This window comes from Ornithorhynchus anatinus, chromosome X1 (genome assembly GCF_004115215.2).
Source record: "Ornithorhynchus anatinus isolate Pmale09 chromosome X1, mOrnAna1.pri.v4, whole genome shotgun sequence".
Lineage (NCBI taxonomy): Eukaryota > Metazoa > Chordata > Mammalia > Monotremata > Ornithorhynchidae > Ornithorhynchus > Ornithorhynchus anatinus.
In genome coordinates this window covers 70,991,134-71,013,144 of record NC_041749.1, presented here as the reverse complement: position 1 = coordinate 71,013,144, position 22,011 = coordinate 70,991,134, and the positions used below count along the sequence as shown (strand labels likewise).

The 22,011-nt window shown below is 44.3% G+C and overlaps 1 protein-coding gene across 1 annotated transcript in view; it reads right to left on the bottom strand.

The window, feature by feature from the left end:
* The window catches only part of IL17RD (interleukin 17 receptor D), a 96,430-nt gene extending 74,718 nt beyond the window's left edge, over nucleotides 1-21,712 (bottom strand). The window contains exon 1 of the mRNA XM_029049731.2: nucleotides 21,562-21,712. Coding sequence (XP_028905564.1) covers nucleotides 21,562-21,684 — 123 coding nt within the window. The 5' untranslated portion in view covers nucleotides 21,685-21,712. The remainder of the gene's footprint in view (nucleotides 1-21,561) is intronic.
* Nucleotides 21,713-22,011: the final 299 nt, after the last annotated feature.

The window sequence follows — 22,011 nt, the reverse complement described above, 5'->3', positions numbered from 1 at the left end:
GAATCATTCACACACTATTACATGATCCCACATCTTTCTGGCAATTCTTTGTCTCCTAGATTTGGGTCTCCTAGACTTGGTGTGGGGGAAGAAAAAAAGGGAAAAAAAAGCAGAAAGCTGTTTGTAAGCCCTGCAGCTCATTCTCTGGTGTCCTGAATGTTCTACTATTAAATCTCTGCATGACATTTCACAGTCAGTGGTCCTTACTCATAAAGGCCCCAAAAAAGTGAATGGCATGATTACTGAATTACTTCTACAAATGCAGTTATTCTGAGGAGCCTAATTGTATTCTCCCCAGCTTATGAATTAAAGATAGAGGGGTTTAGCTTCTGTTGTTTTGGAGGTACTACACAAGAATAACAACTTGACACTTGTTGACATTTTAACTTATTTGTTTTTTTTTAATCAGTAGCAGCAGCATTAACTTGACTTGTTCGTGATATTTAAATCAAGTCAAATGAGAGCTAGGCCACAACATTAGGTAGTGATAACAACCTACCCTAAATTAATGAAAAATTAATGTAAAGTACTATACGTGCACTTAATAATAAAAATAATTCAAGCCCCAAACTCAAGGGATAGAATGGAAACTGTAAGACTTGATTTTGTAAATATGCTTTGTAGACATAGTTTATACAGTTCCATTATGTGTTTCTTTCATTTACTGGGGTAAATGTTTCATTATTCTGAAGTGTAAAACTAGATTTATTATTGGCTAAAATGTGAGGAAGCATTCAGCTGTTAATATATTCCTGTTCGAAAAGGTTTTGGTAATAACACATTCCACATCGTAAAAGGTGAAAATTGCCAACTGTTTGGACTAAATATGAAATTCAAAAGACATTACATGTTCTAGAAAGCTAGATGGAGTCTTTTAAAATTGGAGATTAGATCAGCAGTGCAACTATAAGGAAGTCCTGCACTTTATTTTGGCCTTTGATAGAGAAAGGAGAAAGTTTTAAGAAAATGGTCCATAAAAATTAACCTAAAAATTGTAGGCAAGTTGCCTGGGTGGAAATTGTGGGCGACTGCTATTCAAAATAGAAACCATTTAATAGTTTTGAACTGCTCAATATATGGAGTTAGCTTGTTCCAGAGTTTAATCTCGAAAGACTCAAAGTAATTTTAAAGTACCTTTAAAGAAGAGTACACTTCCCCCAGCTATTTAATCACAGAAAGAAAAGATCCCAATCCCTATTGATTTATAATCTCTAACCCAAATCTTTGTGGTTTTATTGTGGCTACACTGTCCTTACAAACCAGTTGGAACCAAATATGTACATAATTTTAATAATAAGAAGAATAAATTTAGGAAGATAAGTGAAAAATACATGCAATTTGCAAATTCAGTATCTTGGCAACTGAAAATCCAGCACCTCAAAATTTAGGGGAGAACTATTAAGGAAAGACTAATTCTTACAAGGGATTCCTATGACAGATCACCCTTAACGTGCTTGACGCAGAGGAAACTACACAGCTTGACTTTACACAAAAGCAGAGCACTACCAGATGTTGCATTTTCTTTGCTTAATTTCTGAAAACCTCCATGACCTTCCCCTCAAATTAAAAAAGCAATACCATTTTTCTTAAAAGCCACAGGAGCTATCTTTAGTGAAGCATTCTAAGGATTTTCATTAATTCATAGTCAGCCAACCAGGACTTTTCCCACAGTCTTTTACAAAAGTCAGGGAAGTCGCTGATTGCTTGGTTGGATCTGAATATGATCAGAAGTGAAATCAGAACTATCTAGTTCTTCCTATTAGGAGACCAGAAATGAAAATGAAAGGCAGAGCAAAACTGATTACTGCACATGACCAGGATCCACCATCTTGGACAATAAGCACAAAGTCATCTTGAATTTTCCAAGAACCTTCCAATCACCTGCAAAAGTGAAGACATTTTAAAATAGCTGGAATCAAGCAAAAATTAGAAGTTAATGAACACTAAAAATGAAGAATGTACATAATTCATGCAAACTGAGGAACATATTATAGGAACATACTATTTATTATGGGCAGGGATCATGTCTTCTGCTGTACTCTGTTTATTTTTATGTTCGTCTCCCCTATTGGAGTGCAAGCTTACAATCTAACTGGGGTGACACTTAAATTACAGATCGGAGGAAGCAATGGAGTAGAAAGCTATATCTGCAAGTGCTAGAGAGGGGGATGAGTACTCTAGTGATTGAGAGCGCAAGTGGCAGTTGTAGGAGATATAGGGTGAGGAGATGAGAAATTAATCGGGGGCAACTTCCTGGAGGATAAGACTAGGAGATCAGTGGTCTGATGAGAAGGGGAGATGGGCAGCTGTGGAAAGAAAGGAGGGTGTGAGCAAGAAGTTGGCAGTGAACAGGGTTGGTACAGTAGTGAGAGAAGAGTAAGGATATGTGGGAGGAGGTGGGAAGAAAAACAACTGAGTGCCTTAAAACCAACGGTGAAGAGTTCCTGCTTGATGTGGAGGGGAGTGGGTGACCATTGGAGGATTTTGAGCAGAGAGACTTGTACAAAGATGTTTCAGGAAAATGATCTAGGCCGCAGAATGAAGCCTTGACTGGATAGGGGAGAGATTGAAGGAAACGAAGTCAGTAAAAAGGCTGATGTTGGGCTATAACAGGTGCCAGCAGACACGACTACAGTGATGGCAGTTGGGTTGGCGAAGAAGAGGCAGAGTCTGGAAATGTTGCTAAGGAAGCATCAACAGGATTTGGTGACGAACTAAATATGGGGGTCGAGAGAGGAGTCAAGGATAATACTAAGGTTACAGGCTTGAAACAGGAGGAAGATATTGTGATGGGAGAGCCAGGTGGAGAAGGGAAGGGATTTGGGAGAGATGAGTTCCATGTTGGGCTTGAATTGCTTTCAGGACACTCACATAGAAATGAGGCAGTGGGAAATGAGAGCAGAGAAGACAGGTCATAACAGCAAGTTAGACTGGGGAGTCATCCAACATAGAGATGTTAGTGGAAGCCAGTGGAAGTAGATAATAATTATAATTAATAATTGTGATATTTAGTAAGTGCCAAGCACTCTAAGTGCTGGGATAGAGAGATACGAGATAATCAGGTCCCAGATGGGGCTCACATTCTAAGCAGGAGGAAGCATAGGTATTGAATCTCCATTTTGCAAAAGAGTGAACTGAGGCATAGGGAAGTTAAATGCCTTGCTCAGAAGTTAAGTGTTGGAGCTGGGATTAGAACCAAGGTCCTCTGACTCCCAGGCCTGTGCTCAATAAGCTCCCCAAGGAAGTGAGGGTAGATTGAATAGAACCTTCCTTTCCCATTGCCAAGATCCTTGCCTCCACTCCCCTCTGCAGAGTACCAGCGTGGGAGTCAGAGGACCTGGTTTTAATTAATCCCAGCTCTGCCACTTGCCCACTGTGTGACCTTGGGTAAGTCACTTAACTTCTCTGTATCTCAGTTTCCTCACCTGTAAAATGGGAATTCAAACAATAGCTGTTCTCCCTCCTCTTTAGACTGAGAGCCCCATGTGGACAGGAACTGCATTGGACTGATCATCTCGTATCTACTCCAGTGCTTAGTACACATTGCTTGGCACATAGTAAGCACTTAAATGCCATTTTTATCCTTATCCCATTCAAGGAAATATCGACATACATGTACCTATATCCATGTATATACATATTATAGAGTACTTCTAGCACACCCATGGAGACTATCATAGTTTCTAAAAAAGAGAAGCAGTGTGGCCTAGTGGAAAGAGCCCAAGCTTGGGAGTCAGGGGTCATGGGTTCTATATCCCAGCTCTGCCACTGATGAGCTATGTGACCTTGGGTAACAACTTCTCTGTGCCCCAGTTACCTCATCTGTCAAATGGGGATTAAGACTGTTAGCCCCACGTAGGACAACCTGATTACCTTGTATCTACCCCAGCGTTTAGAACAGTGCTTGGCACATAGTAAGTGCTTAACAAATACCATCATCGTCATTATCTAAAACCTCCTCAGCACAGAAAGGATCATAGCAGCCCTGACAACATGCACAGGAAATGTATAAAAGGCTGCCTCCCTGAGCCAAAATCCTGGAGGAGTTAGCAAGGAAAATGGCTACCTCACATCACCAATATCAGCTGCAGCCTGTGACATTATCTATGTTGATTTCGAAGGAAATACTATTGATAGTGAAACTTACCTTCACCTATGTTCAGTGTAGAAATCACAGTCCAGGCTAGATCATGCACCCATAGACTGCCCTTTATTGTGCTGTTGTTTGCAATGCCTGGCACTGTTTTTGAGTTTTCCTCTTTGTCTTGAAATCCTCTCAAACATTCTATTCAAAAAAGAGCCACTCCTTTCTTGATTACAGTGCATGATGCTGCTCTATCTGCCGGTTGTCTCCTAGTTTTCAGCTGTGACACCATATTGTCTTCATTTTCATTTCATTATGTTATTTCAATTGATTTCATAATGTCCATCACTGGAAGCAGCACATGGCCTAGTGGATAGATAGAGCAGGGGCCCGGGAGTCTGAAGGACCTGGGTTCTAAACCCAGCTCTGCCACTTGTCTGTTGTGAGACTGTGAGCCCTATGTGGGACAGGGGCTGTGTCCATCCCAGTTTGCTTGTATCCACTCCAGTGCTTAGTACAGGTGTCTGGCACATAGTTAAGTGCTTAAATGCCACAGTCATTATCTTGGGCAAGTTGCTTCTCTGTGCCTCAGTTACCTCATCTGTAAAATGGGGATTAAGAGTGTGAGTCCAATGTGGAATATGGATTGTATTCAACCTGATTTGCTTATATTTCTCCCAGTGCTCTGTACAGTGCCTTGCACACAGTAAGCACTTAACACCATAAAAAAAATTTTGTCTTTGACTAGCTCTCAGCACCCCAAGTCATAGAAACCTTCAAGCACCTATACATTTTCTACCCAACCTGAGCACTTTTGTAAATTCCTATTTGTAAATATTTTCATATCCATCTCCCCCATTAGAGTATAAGGTATTGGGCAGGGAACATGTCACTTGCTTGTTCTGTGCTTCTCCAAGTTTTAGTACAGTGCATTCCACCCAAAAGGTGCTCAATAAATATTACTATATTACAATATAATATTATTACTACTATTCCTACTCCTTGCTGTTTTCAGCTGGCCAATTTCAGCTTGCATACAACAGCTATTTGGGTATCCACTCTTTTTGCGTGTCCTATCACCCTTTTAATGCTAGGACACTAACTTTGTTGTTTGGGAACCTGTCAACATGTGACACTGAAAATGACCCCTAGGTGATGCTGATGGAACTGCCCAAGGGGTCAATTGTAGTTATAAAAGGCCCAGATCTGATAACTCATAACCAAGGAGAACACTGAAAAGTCCTGCAGCTCGACAACCCTTTAATTTGGTTTGAAGTCTGACCCCCGAATACCATGATGCTACAACACTCTGAAAGTCTCCCAAAAGATGTACTGGACTTCTTGATTCAATTTATTAACTGCTCCATTTCAAACCCAGGGCTATTCGGGGCTTTTATACACTGAGGACATCACTGTTGGAGTGAATATGAATGTGTATTCACATGTCTGCCCATCTTTCTGAAAGACCTGGTGTGTGCTTGTTGCTGGTTAACAATAATAATAAATAATAAGTTAAGTGCTTTCTATGTCCCAAGCACTGTTCTAAGCACTGGGGTAGATATAAGCCGATCAGGTTGGACACAGTCCCTGTCCCACATGGGGCTCACACTCTTAATCCCCAGTTTACAGATGAGGTAACTGAGGCCCAGATAAGTTAAATGACTTGTCCAAGGTCACACAGCAGACATGTGGCAGAGCCAGGATTAGAACCCAGGTTCTTTTGACTCCCAGGCCCATGCTCTATCCACTAAGCCACACTGCTTCTATGCATCTGCATGTGTGCATCCATTTAAGGTGGCCCCTGCCTCCTTCCCTGCCCACCATCACTGGGAAGAAGCCCCTGAGCAACATTTAGAACATTAGAATGGTTGTGGCCCCCTCTTTTTTTTTTTTTTTACTCCCCTCCCCACTGGCTCCCTCAAAGCTTCATCCCTAGTTCAACTCCAAATATAAAATGAATCCCCAACAGTTCCCCTTTTCAGTTTAACCCTACACTGCTGCTTTTTAAAACACCGCTCAGAATGCATTATTCCCCACAAAAGAACTCCCACTATACCCGGTTTCCCATCTTTAAATCCTCTGGAGAAAAAGACACCTTACAAACTCACCCATCTCTGAATTCTTGCTCATGCCCTTTTCCCCTTCGTGAAACTCCCCTTTCCTCCTCCCCTTCAAACCTGCTAAGTCACCTTCAAAGTGCCTTCCTAAAAAGTCATCTCCTCCAAGAAGCATTCCCTGAGTAATCCCCACCTTCTTGATCAGCCACCTTCACATACCTGCTTATATGCAGCTATGCCTACTTTTGCTTCTGCCATCGAATCCATGCTCAATCTTTTTTTTATGGTATTTGTTAAGCACTTACTATGTGCCAGGCACTGTTATAAGCGCAGGAGTAGATATAAGGTAATCATGTTGGACTCAGTCCTCGTAGGGACAAGGGGCTCAGTCCTAATCCCCATTTTCCAGATGAGGAAACTATAGCAGAAGTGAAATGACTTGCCCAAGGTGACACAGGCAAGAGGCAGAGTCAGAACTAGAACCCAGATCCTTCTCCCAGGTCTGTGCTCTATCCACTACACCACACTGCTTCTCTGTAGTACATTTACTACAGTAAGTTTGGCAGTTGATATCTGCATGGCTCCCCCTCTAGAAGGCAAACTCAAGGGTGGGGACTGGGTCGATTACTTCTATAGTATGTTACTAAGGTCCTAGCAGAGCACTAATGGCTATTCTCGATGATCAATCAATAGTTCTTACTGAGTGTTTTACTCTGTGAAGAGAACTGTACTAAGCACTTGGGAGAGTTAGTAGACAGGATCCCTTACAATCTGGCTGGGGAAGCAGACATTAAAATAAATTCCAGGTAGGGGAAGCTCATCTCCTTCAAGATGCTTTCCCAGACTTAGCTCCATTTTTCCTCATCTCCCACTCCCTTCCACGTCACCCTGACTTGTTCCCTTTGTTCTTACCTCCCTCTCCCCACCCAACAGCACTTTATGTATCTGTAATTTTATTTATTTATATTGATGTCTATTTGTATTCATGTTTGTCTTCCCCCCACCCCAGACTGTGAGCTTGTTGTGGACAGGGATTGTCACTCTTTGTTGCTGTATTATACTTTTACTTTCCCAAGTACTTAGTACAGTGCTCTGCACAAAGAATAGTGCTCAATAAATACAACTGAATGAATGGATGACTGAATAGAGCATGAAGAGGCATACATAAGTTCTGCTGGGTAGGGGGTCATCTCCTACTTCTTGGAAAGTGCTGAAGTGGTAGTAAGGGGGAAATGTGACAGGGAGACCATGATGATGTTTTACTGTGACCTCCTGTAATCTCGGGCTCCCCTGACTCTTTCTCCATTATAGTCTTTGCAGATGTACGTGTGTCTACTATTCAAATGATAAAAGGAAAGACAGCATACAGTCTGTATGAAAAAACTTAATCAAAGTCTTAGGGATGATTGCTCTATCTACATTTAGTCCTGAGTGCAAAACACTCTCATTTGATAAATAATAATGTTGGTATTTAAGCGCTTACTATATGCCGAGCACTGTTCTAAGCGCTGGGGTAGATACAGGGGAATCAGGTTGTCCCACGTGAGGCTCACAGTTAATCCCCATTTTCCAGATGAGGTAACTGAGGCACAGAGAAGTTAAGTGACTTGCCCACAGTCACACAGCTGACAAGTGGCAGAGCCGGGATTCAAACTCATGACCTCTGACTCCCAAGCCCGTGCTCTTTCCACTGAGCCACGCTGCTTCTCTAACAAAACCTTCTCGTGACTCCATGGTTCCCTCTGGGTATCAACCCATCTCCCTCCTACCATTCTTCTCCAAACCCCTTGAGTGAGTTGTCTACACCCGCTACTTCCAGTTCCTCCCCTCCAATTCTCTCCTTGACCCTTCATCCACCAAAACTGCTCTCTCAAAGGTCACCAATGACTTCCTTCTTGCCAAATCTAATGACATCTAGTCCATTCTAATCCTCCAAGACTTCTCAGCTGCTTTTCGTTCATTTGTTCATTCAATAGTATTTATTGAGCACTTACTATGTGCAGAGCACTGTACTAAGCGCTTGGAATGTACAAATTGGCTACAGAGAGAGACAGTCCCTGCCCACTGACGGGCTTACAGTCTAATCGGGGGAGACAGACAAAAACAATAGCAATAAATAGAATCAAGGGGATGAACATCTCATTAAAACAATAGCAATAAATAGAATCAAGGGGATGTACATCTCATTAACAAAATAAATAGGGTAATAAAAATATATACACTTGAGCAGATGAGCACAGTGCTGAGGGAAGGGGAAGGGAGAGGGGAAGGAGCAGAGGGAAAGGGGGGGAAAGGGGGCTTGGCTGAGGGGAGGTGGGGGGGGTAGAGAGGCAGCAGAGGGAGCAGAGGGAAAAAGGGGAAGCTCAGTCTGGGAAGGCCTCTTGGAGGAGCTGAGCTCTCAGTAGGGCTTTGAAGAGGGGAAGAGAATTAGTTTGGCAGAGGTGAGGAGGGAGGGCATTCTAGGACCGCGGGAGGACGTGGGCCAGGGGTCGACAGCGGGATAGGCAAGAACGGGGGAAGGTGAGGAGGAGGGCGGCAGAGGGGCGGAGCATGTGGGGTGGGGAGTAGAAAGAGAGAAGGGAGGAGAGGTAGGAGGGGGCAAGGTGATGGAGAGCCTTGAAGCCTAGAGTGAGAAGTTTTTGTTTCGTGCGGAGGTTGATAGGCAACAACTGGAGGTTTTTAAGAAGGGGAGTGACATGCCCAGAGCGTTTCTGCAGGAAGATGAGCCAGGCAGCAGAAAGAAGAATAGACGGGAGCGGGGAGAGACAGGAGGAAGGGAGATCAGACAGTTTCCAGTAATCTACTAGTCTCGACTACAGGAGGGAGAGTCAAGCAGAGGCATATTCATTCCTAGCTTGGGCAGTATTTAGTGAGTGGAAGGCAATCTGCTACAAGTTAAAACTCACCTGTGCTGGGCAGCAGTGGCACGGGAGAGAGTCAAGGGCGAAGATTCAAGTTTACTGCGTGGAAGGACGCAGTGGTAAACCACTTTTGTATTTTTACCAAGAAAACTCTATCGATACACTACCAGAACGATTGCAGGTGGAAGTGGGGCGTTCTGGGAGAGAAGTGTCCATGGTGTTGCTATGGGTCGAAGACTACTCGACAGCATAAGACAAGACCTCTGCCCCCCATCCACTAACTGTGGGAATCCCTCATGGCTCAGTTCCGGGTCCCCTTATATTCTCCATCTACACCCACTCCCACAGAGAACTCATCCACTCCCAAAGCTTCAGCTACCATCTCTATGCAGATGATTCCCAAATCTCTCTCTCCAGCCCTAACTTCTCTCCTTCTCCACAGTCTCACATTTCCTCCTGCCTTTAGGGCATCTCTACTTGGATGTCTTGCCAGACACGGCAAACTAAACATGTCCAAGACAGAACACCTCATCTTCCCACCTAAAACCTGTCTTTTCCATCACTGTAGACAGCACCACTACCCTGTCTCACAAGCCCATAACCTTGGCATTATCCTTGACTTCTCTCTCTCAAACCCTCATAACCAGTCTGTCACTAAATCCTATCAGTTCTACCACTGCAGCATTGCTAAAATTCACCCTTACCTATCATCCAAACTGTTTCTATGCTGATCCAAGCACGTATCAGATCCTTCATCAGCCTCCCCGCCTGTCTACACTCCTGTCCTTACTTCACTCTGATGCCTCGAACATTTTTCTAAAAAAACTTTTCAGTCCACATCTCCCCACTCCTCAAAAAACCTCCAGGGGTTTGTCCACCCAGCTCTACATCAAACTCCTTACCATCGACTTTGAAACACTCAATCAGCTCTCCCCTCCTCCCTACCATGCTGATTTCCTATTATGCCCCAATCTATACATTTCACTCTAGTGCCAACTTGCTTCACTCCTCTAATGTCAGCTTGCTCACTGTGTCTCAATTTCACCTATCTACACCCTCACTCTAGCCTAGAACTCCCTCCCCTTAATATTAGACAGTCATTCTCCCCTCCTTCAAAGCCTTATTAAAATCACATCTCCTCCAAGGGGTCTGCCCCAACTAGGCCCTCATTTCCCCTACGCACCCTCCCTTCTGCATCGCCTATGTACTTGGATCGCTACCCTTTAAGCACTTGATATTCATCGACCCCTCAATCCCAGAGCATTTATGTATATCCAGAATTCATTTTAATATGGGTCTCGCCCTCTAGACTATGCCCGCCTTGTGGGCAGGGATCATGTCTACCAACTGTTGTACTGTACTCTCCCAAGCTTACAGTACAATACTCTGCACACAGTAAGCACTTGATAAATACCATTGACTGATTGATTAAACGGCATGTCAGTGGTAGGGGAGGGGCATGAAAAACCACTTAAACACTGTCAAAATATATTCAAAGGTCAAAATATAGACAAAGGTTTCCTAAACCGTAAGGTCCTCCCCAAGTAAAATGTCCCTCTTCAGTCCATATCGGCTTAGAAAACCTCCATTTATTTTAACAAGCTCTCACAGACTGAAAGAAAAATGATTCCCCTCAGAATGGACCCTTATAGACAGCATTAGACAGCTACAAGTGGCTGTAGTTCTCTGGAAAAGGTGCAAAAATAAAGCACCTGGGGAAATTGATCATCTGTTGTTTTTTTTACGTGATCAAGTTAAAAGGTGTTAAATTTAAATACTAATCCCTGGTGATTTCAAAGAAATGAATTTGAAATGGTAAACCAAAGTGTTAAAAATAAATACTAATCTTAATATCTTAGCAGGATTTTCACAGCTTTAAAAGAATACTGATTCATTTTTGTAAAACCCCAAGGACTTATAATGCTAGTTTCACAATATTATTGTAGTATTTGGTAGCAAAAGCAGACTGAAAAATCTTCACCTTTGTTAACCATAAATGTATTTCCCTCACCATTGGCTTGACTGGTTTGAAGTGTCTTGGGTTACAGGCTACATGTATTTTAAAGGAAAAGGTCAGATCGGATTTATCATTTTGCTTTTATCATTTTTGGTTCGCTTATGAATCAAAGTCATCACACTTGTAATTGAAAGCTACCAAGAATATTTATGAACCAGGCTCTTTGTCCCTCATCCTTCCTTTGAGAAATTTCTTATTTCAATACTAAACCACACACTGAACCTCAGAAATCTGAAATTGGACAGGAAACTGATCTGTAAACCAGAAGGTAGTTTTAGCATGGCCCTGAAAAAGTTAATAATGGAAATTTCTTATTGTAAATACTTTGTTAATATCTTCTGGCTCATTGATTCCACTCTGCTTTAAAGTACCAATATAAAAAGAATACACCTTCTAGTTAGTTCACTATTTGGTAACCATAGAGGAATGTGGACGTGAGCTAATTAAAACTACACCATATACTGGGGTATTTAATAGTTACCAGCTGTCTTTTCCAACAGATTTAGAGCAAAGATGATGAAAAGGTTTGATGAGGACTTCAGACACTTCGATTCAAAGACTATTGATAAACCCTGATTAATTGGATGCTATGAAAATGAAAAAATATACTTAAGAAATTTAACTAGTAGAAAAACATGACAAATTGTTCAGGTGGATGTGAAAAATAACTTCTTATATTTATAATTTTTGTCAAAGGTGAGTGCAGAAATGACTTCTTGTAATTATAATTTTTGTAGAAGGTGGCTACTAATGTACCGATTGCCTCAAAAGGTTAATCTTCAAAAATCAGGGTACTAAATTTCAAAAAGTTACTTTTTTATGCTGCCTTTCCTGCTTTGTTGTTCATAAGATGGAAGAGCATATTTCATATAGCCGGGGTAGAAGTTAATTCTGCTTCTCCCACTGTAAGCTTCAATAACGTTGACAATCGTCGCAGTATGTGACCCTTAAATTTTAAGGTGACTTTTTAATGTTCAGAGTTGGTTGGGGGAGTTTTCCATTTTGAATAGGTAAATCTATAGGGCAAGTTAACACCAAGTACTGTACTTCGACCAGTTTCTAAGAGAAATAATATAAGCCCAAAATGAGTTACTTCCACAGGCTAAAACTACACCATCCAGGAATACTGTGATATTGTTTAGGTCTATTTCATTAGAAAATATATCAAAAAAGGTGCCTTTATAACTTCAAGTATGAAACATGCTAGCAAGTTGACTTTGGAGCTTTCCCAGTTACAGATATGGCTTAGTATCTGTGATGGCCTCAACAAGTCTATTTAAAAGGAATATGATTATTTCAAGGCTTGTGTCTTTTCAATCAGTCAGTGTCCCTGCAGTGTTTAGAGTGGTAGAGGGGAAGTGGCCTGTGGTTAAACAGAGGAAATAGCAAGGAATTTTAATAGAGCAAATAGTCTCTTTACTTCCAACAGGGAAGAACTTCAAAGGTATACTTAGCCCAGAGGAGACAATGTGTTACAGGGGCCATCAGTCACTTAATAGTAATGTCAAGCCTATTCAAAACTTACATGCCAGCCAACATAAATACTACACAACAAGACAATATCTAAAACTGGTCAGGCCAGTTAAGTTCACTGGTCACGGAGAAGCTATCGAGGAACAGATCAACTGCTCTGAGTCTAAGAAATGAGATCCTAAAAATGTGTGTGACTGAAAAGAACTACCCTAGGTAAGCTTGATTTTGGAGTTGGGGGGACGGGTCAGAGGCATGCAAGTTCAGGTTCTATTGTCCAGCCAAAAATTAGGCAAATGTCCAGTGACCCATTATCATCACCATTGCATTTAATTGCTTAAGTGATTACAGTATTTATGGGGAGGTAACAGGCCTTGAGCAGCTTCTCCTTTACCTTCCCAGATGCTTACAGTACAGTGCATTACACCCAGTAAGTACGGTGTTCTGCACACAGTAACTAGTCAATAATAACTAATAATAATTATGGTATTTGTTAAGCACTTACTATGTGCCAGGCACTGTGCTAAGCACTGGGGTGGATACAAGCCAATCAGGTTAGACATAGTCTCTGTCCCATGGGGGGCTCAGTCTTAATCCCCATTTTACAGATGAGGGAACTGAGGTCCAGAAAAGTGAAGTGACTTATCCAAGGTCCACAGCAGACAAACGGTAGAGCAGATTAGAACCCAGGTCCCTCTGACTCCCAGGTCCATGCTCTATCCACTATGCCATGCTGCTTCTCTGCAAAAATTCATTGGTTGATTGAGAGCCATTGATTGATTGAGAGTTTAATAAATACCATTATTACTTATGTGTCAAACATTGAGCTAAGGACTGGGATCGATGCATAATAATCAGATCAGACGATCCCTTTTACACAGGATTCCCAATCTAAGAGGCAGAGAGAACAGATATTTTAAATCCCCATTTTACAGACAAAGAAACTGAGCAGGGGGTGTTATGTGATTTACCCAAGGTCACACAAATTAGTGGCAGAGCTGAGGTTTCTTGACTCCCAATCTCATGCTCTTCCCCTTAGGGCATGCTGTAAGCCTTCATTTTTTCATGGAGTAGAAGAAAAGTGGCAGCCAGCCTCTAAAATTCATCTCCGACATAATCCCCAACTCTGCCCCACAAGCACTGTCTCTAACAAGGATGTTCTAGAATTACACCCTACTTAAGACTGTGCACCCCATGTGGCTAGGGAGTGTGTCCAACCTGATGATCTTGTTGTCTACCCCAGTGCTTAGTCATAGGAAGTGCTGAACAAGTACCACAATCATAATATTAATAATTCTGTTCCATATTACACAGTGGTGCACAAATCTAGCTTATCTGTCATTGTATTAGAAAGGAAAGAGGTTTGAAAAAAATGGGTAAGCTAGTTTGGCAAAAACAAGTGAGAAGGAGTGACAGCAGCAGCCCTGGAAGGAACAAAAGATAGATTTTCCTGTTGTAAAGGGGATAGGAGAGTGATGTGGGCACATGCAAGTGAAAGGCTTGGAGAGAAGTGATGTGGGGAGAGGTAAGCAGCATGATCAAAAGACCTAGCCGGGAGTGAAGAATAGACTCTTTAAAGAGAAAAAAAAAGCTAAACAAGAACTAAGGAAGGGATAAAACATCTTTACAACTATCTCTTCTGCAAAGAAGAATAAACTGGATTGATGGAGACCAAACCGTATAGGGAAAAATCCAAATTTACTGGACATTCACTGAAAATGTTATTATTATTAATAATAATGTATTTAAGTGCTCACTTTGTGCCAAGCACTGGGGTGGATACATTATAAGAAGATAGGACACTGTCCCTGTCTCATATGGGGCTCACAGTCTTAAGGGGGAGGGAGCCCCACTTTTACAGAAAAGGAAACTGAGGAACTGAGAAGTTAACAGACTTGCCCAAGGTCACATAGCAAGCAAGTGGCAAAGGTGGAATTAGAATCTATGCCTCCAGACTCCCAGGCCTTTACCACTGGCCATGTTGCTTACGTTGCCAAGTATGCGGTCTCTTTTAGGCTGTTCTCGGAAGAACAAAAAAGTTGGATACAAGATCTTAAAGTAAAGGAAAATGAATCCCAATTCTCAATCAAGTGAAAATGTGATGTTCCCAGAGGTACAGAATATTCTTGGAGACTCTTTTCAGTGTCCCAAATTTATTTAGCTGGAATTATTTAAATATATTTGAGAGTTTTAGTATATTTGAGCTGTTCCCATGTGAGACAGGGACTGCGTCCAAACTGGATCATTGTATATCTACCCCAGTGCTTGGTACATAATAAGCACTTAATACCACTAAAAAAATTTTTAGGAGACATACATAAGTATGGATTGAACAGCAGAAGATACCTTCTAATCCCAGGGCACGGAATGCCCTATCAGGAAACTGACACCACAGATTATTATGTTTCACAACCAGTTCATAAACATTGAGAAAAGGAAGAACAGAGTTTTTAGAAAGAGTTATGTAATTCAAATGATTAGTAAAATAATCAAAATTTACTGTGTGCAGAGCACTGTACTAAGCACTTGGGAAAGAACAATAGAATAGAGTTGGTAAACATGATCCCAGCCCACGAGAAGCTCACAGTCTACAGGGGAGACAGACATTAAGATATACTACATACAGTGCTTAGAACAGTGCTCCAGTGCTTAGAACAGTGCTTGGCACATAATAAGCGCTTAAAAATCATTATTATACAGGGGAAATTAAAATAGAGAATATGGACATGTACTTATAGAGGGGAAATTAAAATACAGAATACGGGTATGTACTTACGTGCTGCAGGATTGGAGTATCAAAGTGCTTAAGGGGCACACAGTCAAGTATACAGGTGATATAGAGGGGAGGGAAAATGAGGACTTAGTCTGGGGAAGGCCACTTGAAGGAGACGTAATTTTAGGAGTGTTTTGAAGAGGTATATTGTCAGATATTAAGGGGCTGGGAGTTCTAGGCTAGAAGGAGGATATGGGCAAGAGGTCAGAGGCTTGATAGAGGAGATCGAGGTACAGAGAGTAGGACAGTGTTAGAAGAGTGAAGTGTGCAGAGTGAGGTGCCATAGGAAATCAGCGAGGTAAAGTAGGAGGGAGGGAGCCAACTAGTACCTTAAAGTTGATGGTAAGGAGTTTCTGTATGATGTGAAGGCAGAGGGGCAACCATTAGAATTTTTTGAGGTGTGGCAAGATATGAAATGAAGAGTTTTTAAAAAAAAAAATGATTCAAGCAGCGGGGTAAAGTATGGACTGGAGTGGGGAGAGTCAGGAGGCAGGGAGGTCAGCTAGGAGGCCGGATGCATAGCCAAGGCGGGATAGGATAAGTGCTTGTATTGGCGTGGTAGCAGTTTGGATGGAAAGGAAAGGGTAGATTTTTTAGAGATGTTTTGAAGGTAGAATTGACCAGATTTTGTGACAGACTGAACATGTGAGTTGAACGAGAGCTGAATCGAGGGACAAAGAAGTTAAGTGATTTGCCCAATGTCACACAGCAGGCAAGTGACAGAGCCAGGATTGGATCCCAGATCTCCTGATTTTTCCAGGCTGTGCTCTTTCCACTAGGCCACAAAATGTCTGGAACTGGTTAGAGGAAAAGGGGTAGGTGGAGAAATAATGCCCAGCCACATCCATACTCTTCTCATTTTACTCCACCTCTCAGCCTCAGATTGAGTCTGCCTGGTCACCCCAACCCCCAGAGTTAGCTTGGTCACTGCTCCCCTCCCCCACCACAAAAGCCCACTTGCCATTGGGCTGGCAGAAGCTGCCAGTGATCGGGTTAGAAAATATTTTGATTTTCAGTGAAGATTCCCTTAAGGAGGAAGGTCAGTGTCATACCTATATCTATATGAGGAAAAACATGGGAACACTGCATACCATGCTGTTTTAAAACCATGTATTTTTACTTGTTAAATATGAATACATTTTTCTACCTTAAATATCAGAATTAGACTCAGGAATACAGCTTACTTTAGTACTCTGCATTTCAGGCTTTTGAACAGAAATTGTAGTATCTTACTTCTATGGCTCACTGCTGAAATTATTTAAGGAAACAACAGGAAGTAAAACCTTGGGGATGCAGTTAATATTTAGAATTCTGAATGCATAGCAGAAGGGCTTACCAGAAAGAATACTATAAATATGTTTAATACAAAATGCACTTATTAAAGCAGAATGTGGTAGGAGTCTTAGCTAGGCTTCCCTTGAATGCCCTATTGCGGTGAGTTAAACACAGTTACAGAAAAAAGGAACTTATGCCCCTACAGAGGCATCATGCTATTCTAAAGTGACACAGTTTAGGCTTTTTAGGGTTATGATGCTCCCTTAAAATTGGCTCACAGTGAAAGAAAAATAACTGGCAACTCAAGAAAGTGAAAAATGGTAGAGTTCTGTACTGATTGAATCAGGCTATGGGTCCTGCGGGATCTGAAGCAGCATGGCCTAGGAGAAAAAGCACAGGACTGGGAGTCAGGAGACCTGGGTTGATTGAATAGTATTTATTGAGCACTTACTATGTGCAGAGCACTGTACTAAGCGCTTGGAATGTACAATTCGGCAACAGATAATAATAATAATAATAATGTTGGTATTTGTTAAGCGCTTACTATGTGCCGAGCACTGTTCTAAGCGCTGGGGTAGACATAGGGGAATCAGGTTGTCCCACGTGGGGCTCACAGTCTTAATCCCCATTTTACAGATGAGGGAACTGAGGCACAGAGAAGTTAAGTGACTTGCCCACAGTCACACAGCCGACAAGTGGCAGAGCTGGGATTCGAACTCATGAGCCCTGACTCCAAAGCCCGTGCTCTTTCCACTGAGCCACGCTGCTTCTCGGGCTTACAGTCTAATCGGGGGAGACAGACAAAAACAATAACAATAAATAGAATCAAGGGGATGTACATCTCATTAACAAAATAAATAGGGTAATAAAAATATATACACTTGAGCAGATGAGCACAGTGCTGAGGGAAGGGGAAGGGAGAGGGGAAGGAGCAGAGGGAAAGGGGGGGAAAGGGGGCTTGGCTGAGGGGAGGTGAAGGGGGGTAGAGGGGGAGCAGAGGGAGCAGAGGGAAAAGGGGAAGCTCAGTCTGGGAAGGCCTCTTGGAGGAGGTAAGCTCTAAGTAGGGCTTTGAAGAGGGGAAGAGAATTAGTTTGGCGGAGATGAGGAGGGAAGGCATTCCAGGACAGCGAGAGGACGTGGCCCAGGGGTCGACAGCGGGATAGGCAAGAACGAGGGACGGTGAGGAGGTGGGCGGCAGAGGAGCAGAGCATGCGGGGTGGGGAGTAGAAAGAGAGAAGGGAGGAGAGGTAGGAGGGGGCAAGGTGATGGAGAGCCTTGAAGCCTAGAGTGAGAAGTTTTTGTTTCGTGCGGAGGTCGACAGGCAACCACTGGAGGTTTTTAAGAAGGGGAGTGACATGCCCAGAGCGTTTCTGCATGAAGATGAGCCGGGCAACGGAGTGAAGAATAGACTGGAGCGGGGAGAGAGAGGACGAAGGGAGATCAGAGAGAAGGCTGACACAGTAATCCAGCCGGGATATTATGAGAGCCTGTACCAGTAAGATAGCCGTTTGGGTGGAGAGGAAAGGGCAGATCTTGGTAATATTATAAAGGTGAGACCGGCAGGTTTTGGTGACGGATTGGATGTGTGGGATGAATGAGAGAGCTGAGTCAAAGATGTCACCGAGGTTGCGGACCTGGGAGACGGGAAGGATGGTCATACCATCCACAGTGAGAGGGAAGTCAGGAAGAGGACAGGGTTTGGGAGGGAAGATAAAGAGCTCAGTTTTGGCCATGTTGAGTTTTAGGTGGCGGGCAGACATCCAGCTAGATACGTCTTGGAGGCAGGAGGAGATACGAGCCTGAAGGGATGGGGAGAGGACAGGGGCAGAGATGTAGATTTGTGTGTTATCTGCATAGAGATGATAGCTGAAGCCGTGGGAGCGAATGAGTTCATCAAGGGAGTGAGTGTAGATGGAGAACAGAAGAGGGCCAAGAACTGACCCTTGAGGAACTCCTACAGTTAGAGGATGGGAGGGGGAGGAGGAGCCTGCGAAGGAGACCGAGAATGAGGCCAGAAAGATAAGAGGAGAACCAGGAGAGGACCGAGTCTGTGAAGTCACATCTCCACCTGCTTGCTTTGTGACCTTGGTCAAGTCACAACTTCTCTGTGCCTCAGTTTCCTCAACTGTAAAATGGGGATTCAATACTTGTTCTCCTTCCTGTGAGCCCCACTGGGACCTAATTATATTGTTTCTACCCCAATGCTCAGTACAGTGCTTGGCACATGGTAAGTGCTTAACAAATATCACAATTATTATGATGAAGAACTATAATAATAATGATGGCATTTGTTAAGTGCTTTCTATGTGCAAAGCACTGTTCTAAGCGCTCGGGAGATACAAGGTGATCAGGTTGTCCGACATGGAGCTCACAGTCTTAATCCCCATTTTACAGATGAGGTAACAGGCACAGAGAAGTTAAGTGACTTGCCCAAAGCTGACAAGTGGCAGAGCTGGGATTAGAACCCATGATCTCTGACTCCCAAGCCCATGCTCTTTTGACTGAGCCATGCTACCAGATCAGGTAGACACAAAGTTGATCCCAGCTGTTTCAGCCTAACTAAATTGATCAGTGATATTTATTGAGGACTTACCGTGTGGAGAACACTGTACTAAGCACTTGGGAAAGGACAATATAACAGAATTGGTAGATGGGACCCCTGGCCCCAGTGTGCTTACAGTCTACAGGGGGAGACAAGCATTAAAATAAATTATGAATACGGGAAATAGAGTATAAGGATATGTACATAAGTGCAGTGGGGGCTGGGGTGAACAAAGTGCTTAAGGGGTACACAGCCAAGAACATAGTTGAAGCAGAGGCTGGGTAGATAGGGGAAATGAGGGCTTGGTAGGGAAAGCCTCCAGGAAATGTGATTCTAGGAAGGTTTTGAAGGTGGGGAGAGGGGTGGGCTGTCATATGAAGGGGGAGGGAGGTCCAGGTCCGAAGGAGGATGTGGACGAGGGGTCGGCAATGAGATGGATGTACTGTGGGTAGGTTGGCGCTGGAAGAGCAGAGTGTGCGAGTCAGGTTGTAATAGATCAGCGAGGTAAAGTAGGAGGAGCTGATTGAGTGCCTTAAAGCCCATGGTAATTAGCTTCTGTTTGGTGTAGAGGTGAATGGGCCACCACTGGAGGTTTTTGGGTGGGGAGGTATGGCTTGAATGGACATAGCCAAATTGGAAAATAACTTGGAACTCACTACTGGGGGATGCTGCACGTGGGGAACTGTCCATGCATGGCAGTGCCCTAGGCAGTGAGTAGCACCCCTGGCAAAGAATCCAGTGCAAAGTGTTGGCTAGCCCCCAGATGATTTCTGGGGAGCACAGCCTCTAGGAAAAAGAGCTGCCCCTAACCCTTACCCTCTCAGTTGTCATGAGGTATTGCTGGTTTATTCCAAAGTAAATTTAAGTTTCCTGTGTGCATACTTTTCAAAACAGCTATTTTAAGAAACTTCAAAACTGCACTCAGACGGAGCATTGTCAAAATTTGTGCAGCCTGCTTTGAGAAGGCTCGTCCAACACAGTTCCAATCAGTCAGGGAAAAAATATTCATTAAAAATACATCAAATTGGTAGGGTGCATTCCTCTAGTTGTTGGATTGAGCATTTAAATTAAACCCCCGGCTAACAGATAATGACAATCTGATTTTATACGGCAGTAGTTTGGCAACTGAAAAACAAAACAAAACTCTCAGAAGGGAAGTCCTCTGCCCAGAACTGCTGGAGAGATGGGTTAAGGAAATTCTGGGATATTAGGTTTCAGCCAAGCCAGAAGAATTTTTTTGCTTGCATCATTATTATTAACAAAGAGAGGAATAGAGAAGGGAGGATTTTCCCTTGATGAGGACTTGGCCAAATCCTTCAGCCCGCCTCACGTTTCCTCCCACTTGCATTATTCTTCCCAAACGCCCGATCTGAGGCTCGGCAGGGGCAAAGTTTTTAAAGCTCCATAGACCGGAACCAAGGCTATTAAAGGGGCAAGAGATTGGGGGGGGGGGGTGAGAGGGACAAGGAATGGGGGGAGGAATAAGGGGGAAAAGAGTGGGGAGAAAAACAGGGTGACGGGGAGACGGGAGGTGTGTCTGTGTGGCAGGAACTCTCTGCGGGACTACGGTGACACCCATCCCAGCCGGGAAATCCGCTGGGACGAATAGGGAGAGTGGAGAGGGAACAGACGGGGACGGGAAAAGGAGTTTAATCCCAACAGGAACAAAAGGTGAGGGGGGGCAAGAGAACAAACGGCGGCTCACCTCTTCCTCCTTATCCAACTTGCCTCGTCTGCTGGCCCGGATCGCTGGGGCCCCGGACGCAGACCCCCGAGCCGGCCTCGCTTCATTATCAACACAAAAACCCGAGACCCTCGGCGGCTCCTTTCATCGCTCCCGGTTCCCCCCCAGCCCCCGTCATCCCCCCTCCTCCCCAAACACACACACACACACTCCTAGCCAGAGGGCAGCGGAAGAGGGGCCACAGAGTGTGACTTCACACATTCTGGCCATTCGTTTTTCCCAAGACCCTCACTCGCCCTCCCTCTGCCCCCCCCCGGAGGGGGGGGGGGGCCGCAACCCGTTTCACCAATGTCCCTCACTCCGTGGCCGCCGGTTTACTCCCTTTTCTTCCCGCTCGGTCACAACTCGCCGGGCAACTCGCTCTGCGCTGCGGGGAGCGCAAAGTTTGCACCAACTAGAAAAGCGTCTGAAACTCCTAATTCCCCGCGCTCTCTCCCTCTCCACGCTCGTCCGAGCGCTGAGAGAGAAAGAGAAAAGCAGCAGCCCGGAGCGGAAAGAAGGACAGTCAGGGAGCCACTGAGTTGGGCACACCTGTCTGGGCTTCCTTCCTTCACCCCTCGGGTTGGGTCGGCGAGAACCGATGCCATCCCCTTTCCCAGGCTCGCTCTCGGACGGGAGCTGGGTTCCCATTCCCCGCGCTTAGAGACCGAGGCTACATAGGGAGCTCCGGGAAGAAAGGGGTGGGGGTGGGGGAAAGAAGTTTAAAGCGGGGGAAACAAAGTTGCCAAACCATCTCACCCTCAAACCACAGGTGTCCCCGGCTGGCCCTTTCCTGCCCGAGCCGGCGGCGGCCAGCTGGGAACCGCTCAGGCAGGCGTGGACAGTGAAGAAGAAGGAACAGAGCTGGAGCCAGGGTGCCATGGTCTGCAAGAGCAGCGGCACACCCAGAATGTGGTCCGAGCAGGAGGAGGCAAAGCGGTGGCGGCGACAGCCGAGGACTAGGTAACACGGAGCATGCGCCAAGCCGACCTGGCTACCCCCCCCCCCCCCCTTCTCATTTCCCCGCCCCGTCCCGCCCCCGGCCAAGTGTCTCAGTCCCGGGCTCCCGAAGGGGCAGCTAAAGCAAAAGTGGGGGCTCTTTCCCCTCTCCTCGAGGATCCCAGGACCGTCAGCAAAAAGTTACCAAAACTGGAATTCCCAAGAAGGGAACTCTTACTTCCCAAGGAATCTTGCAGAGGGAAGAGCTGA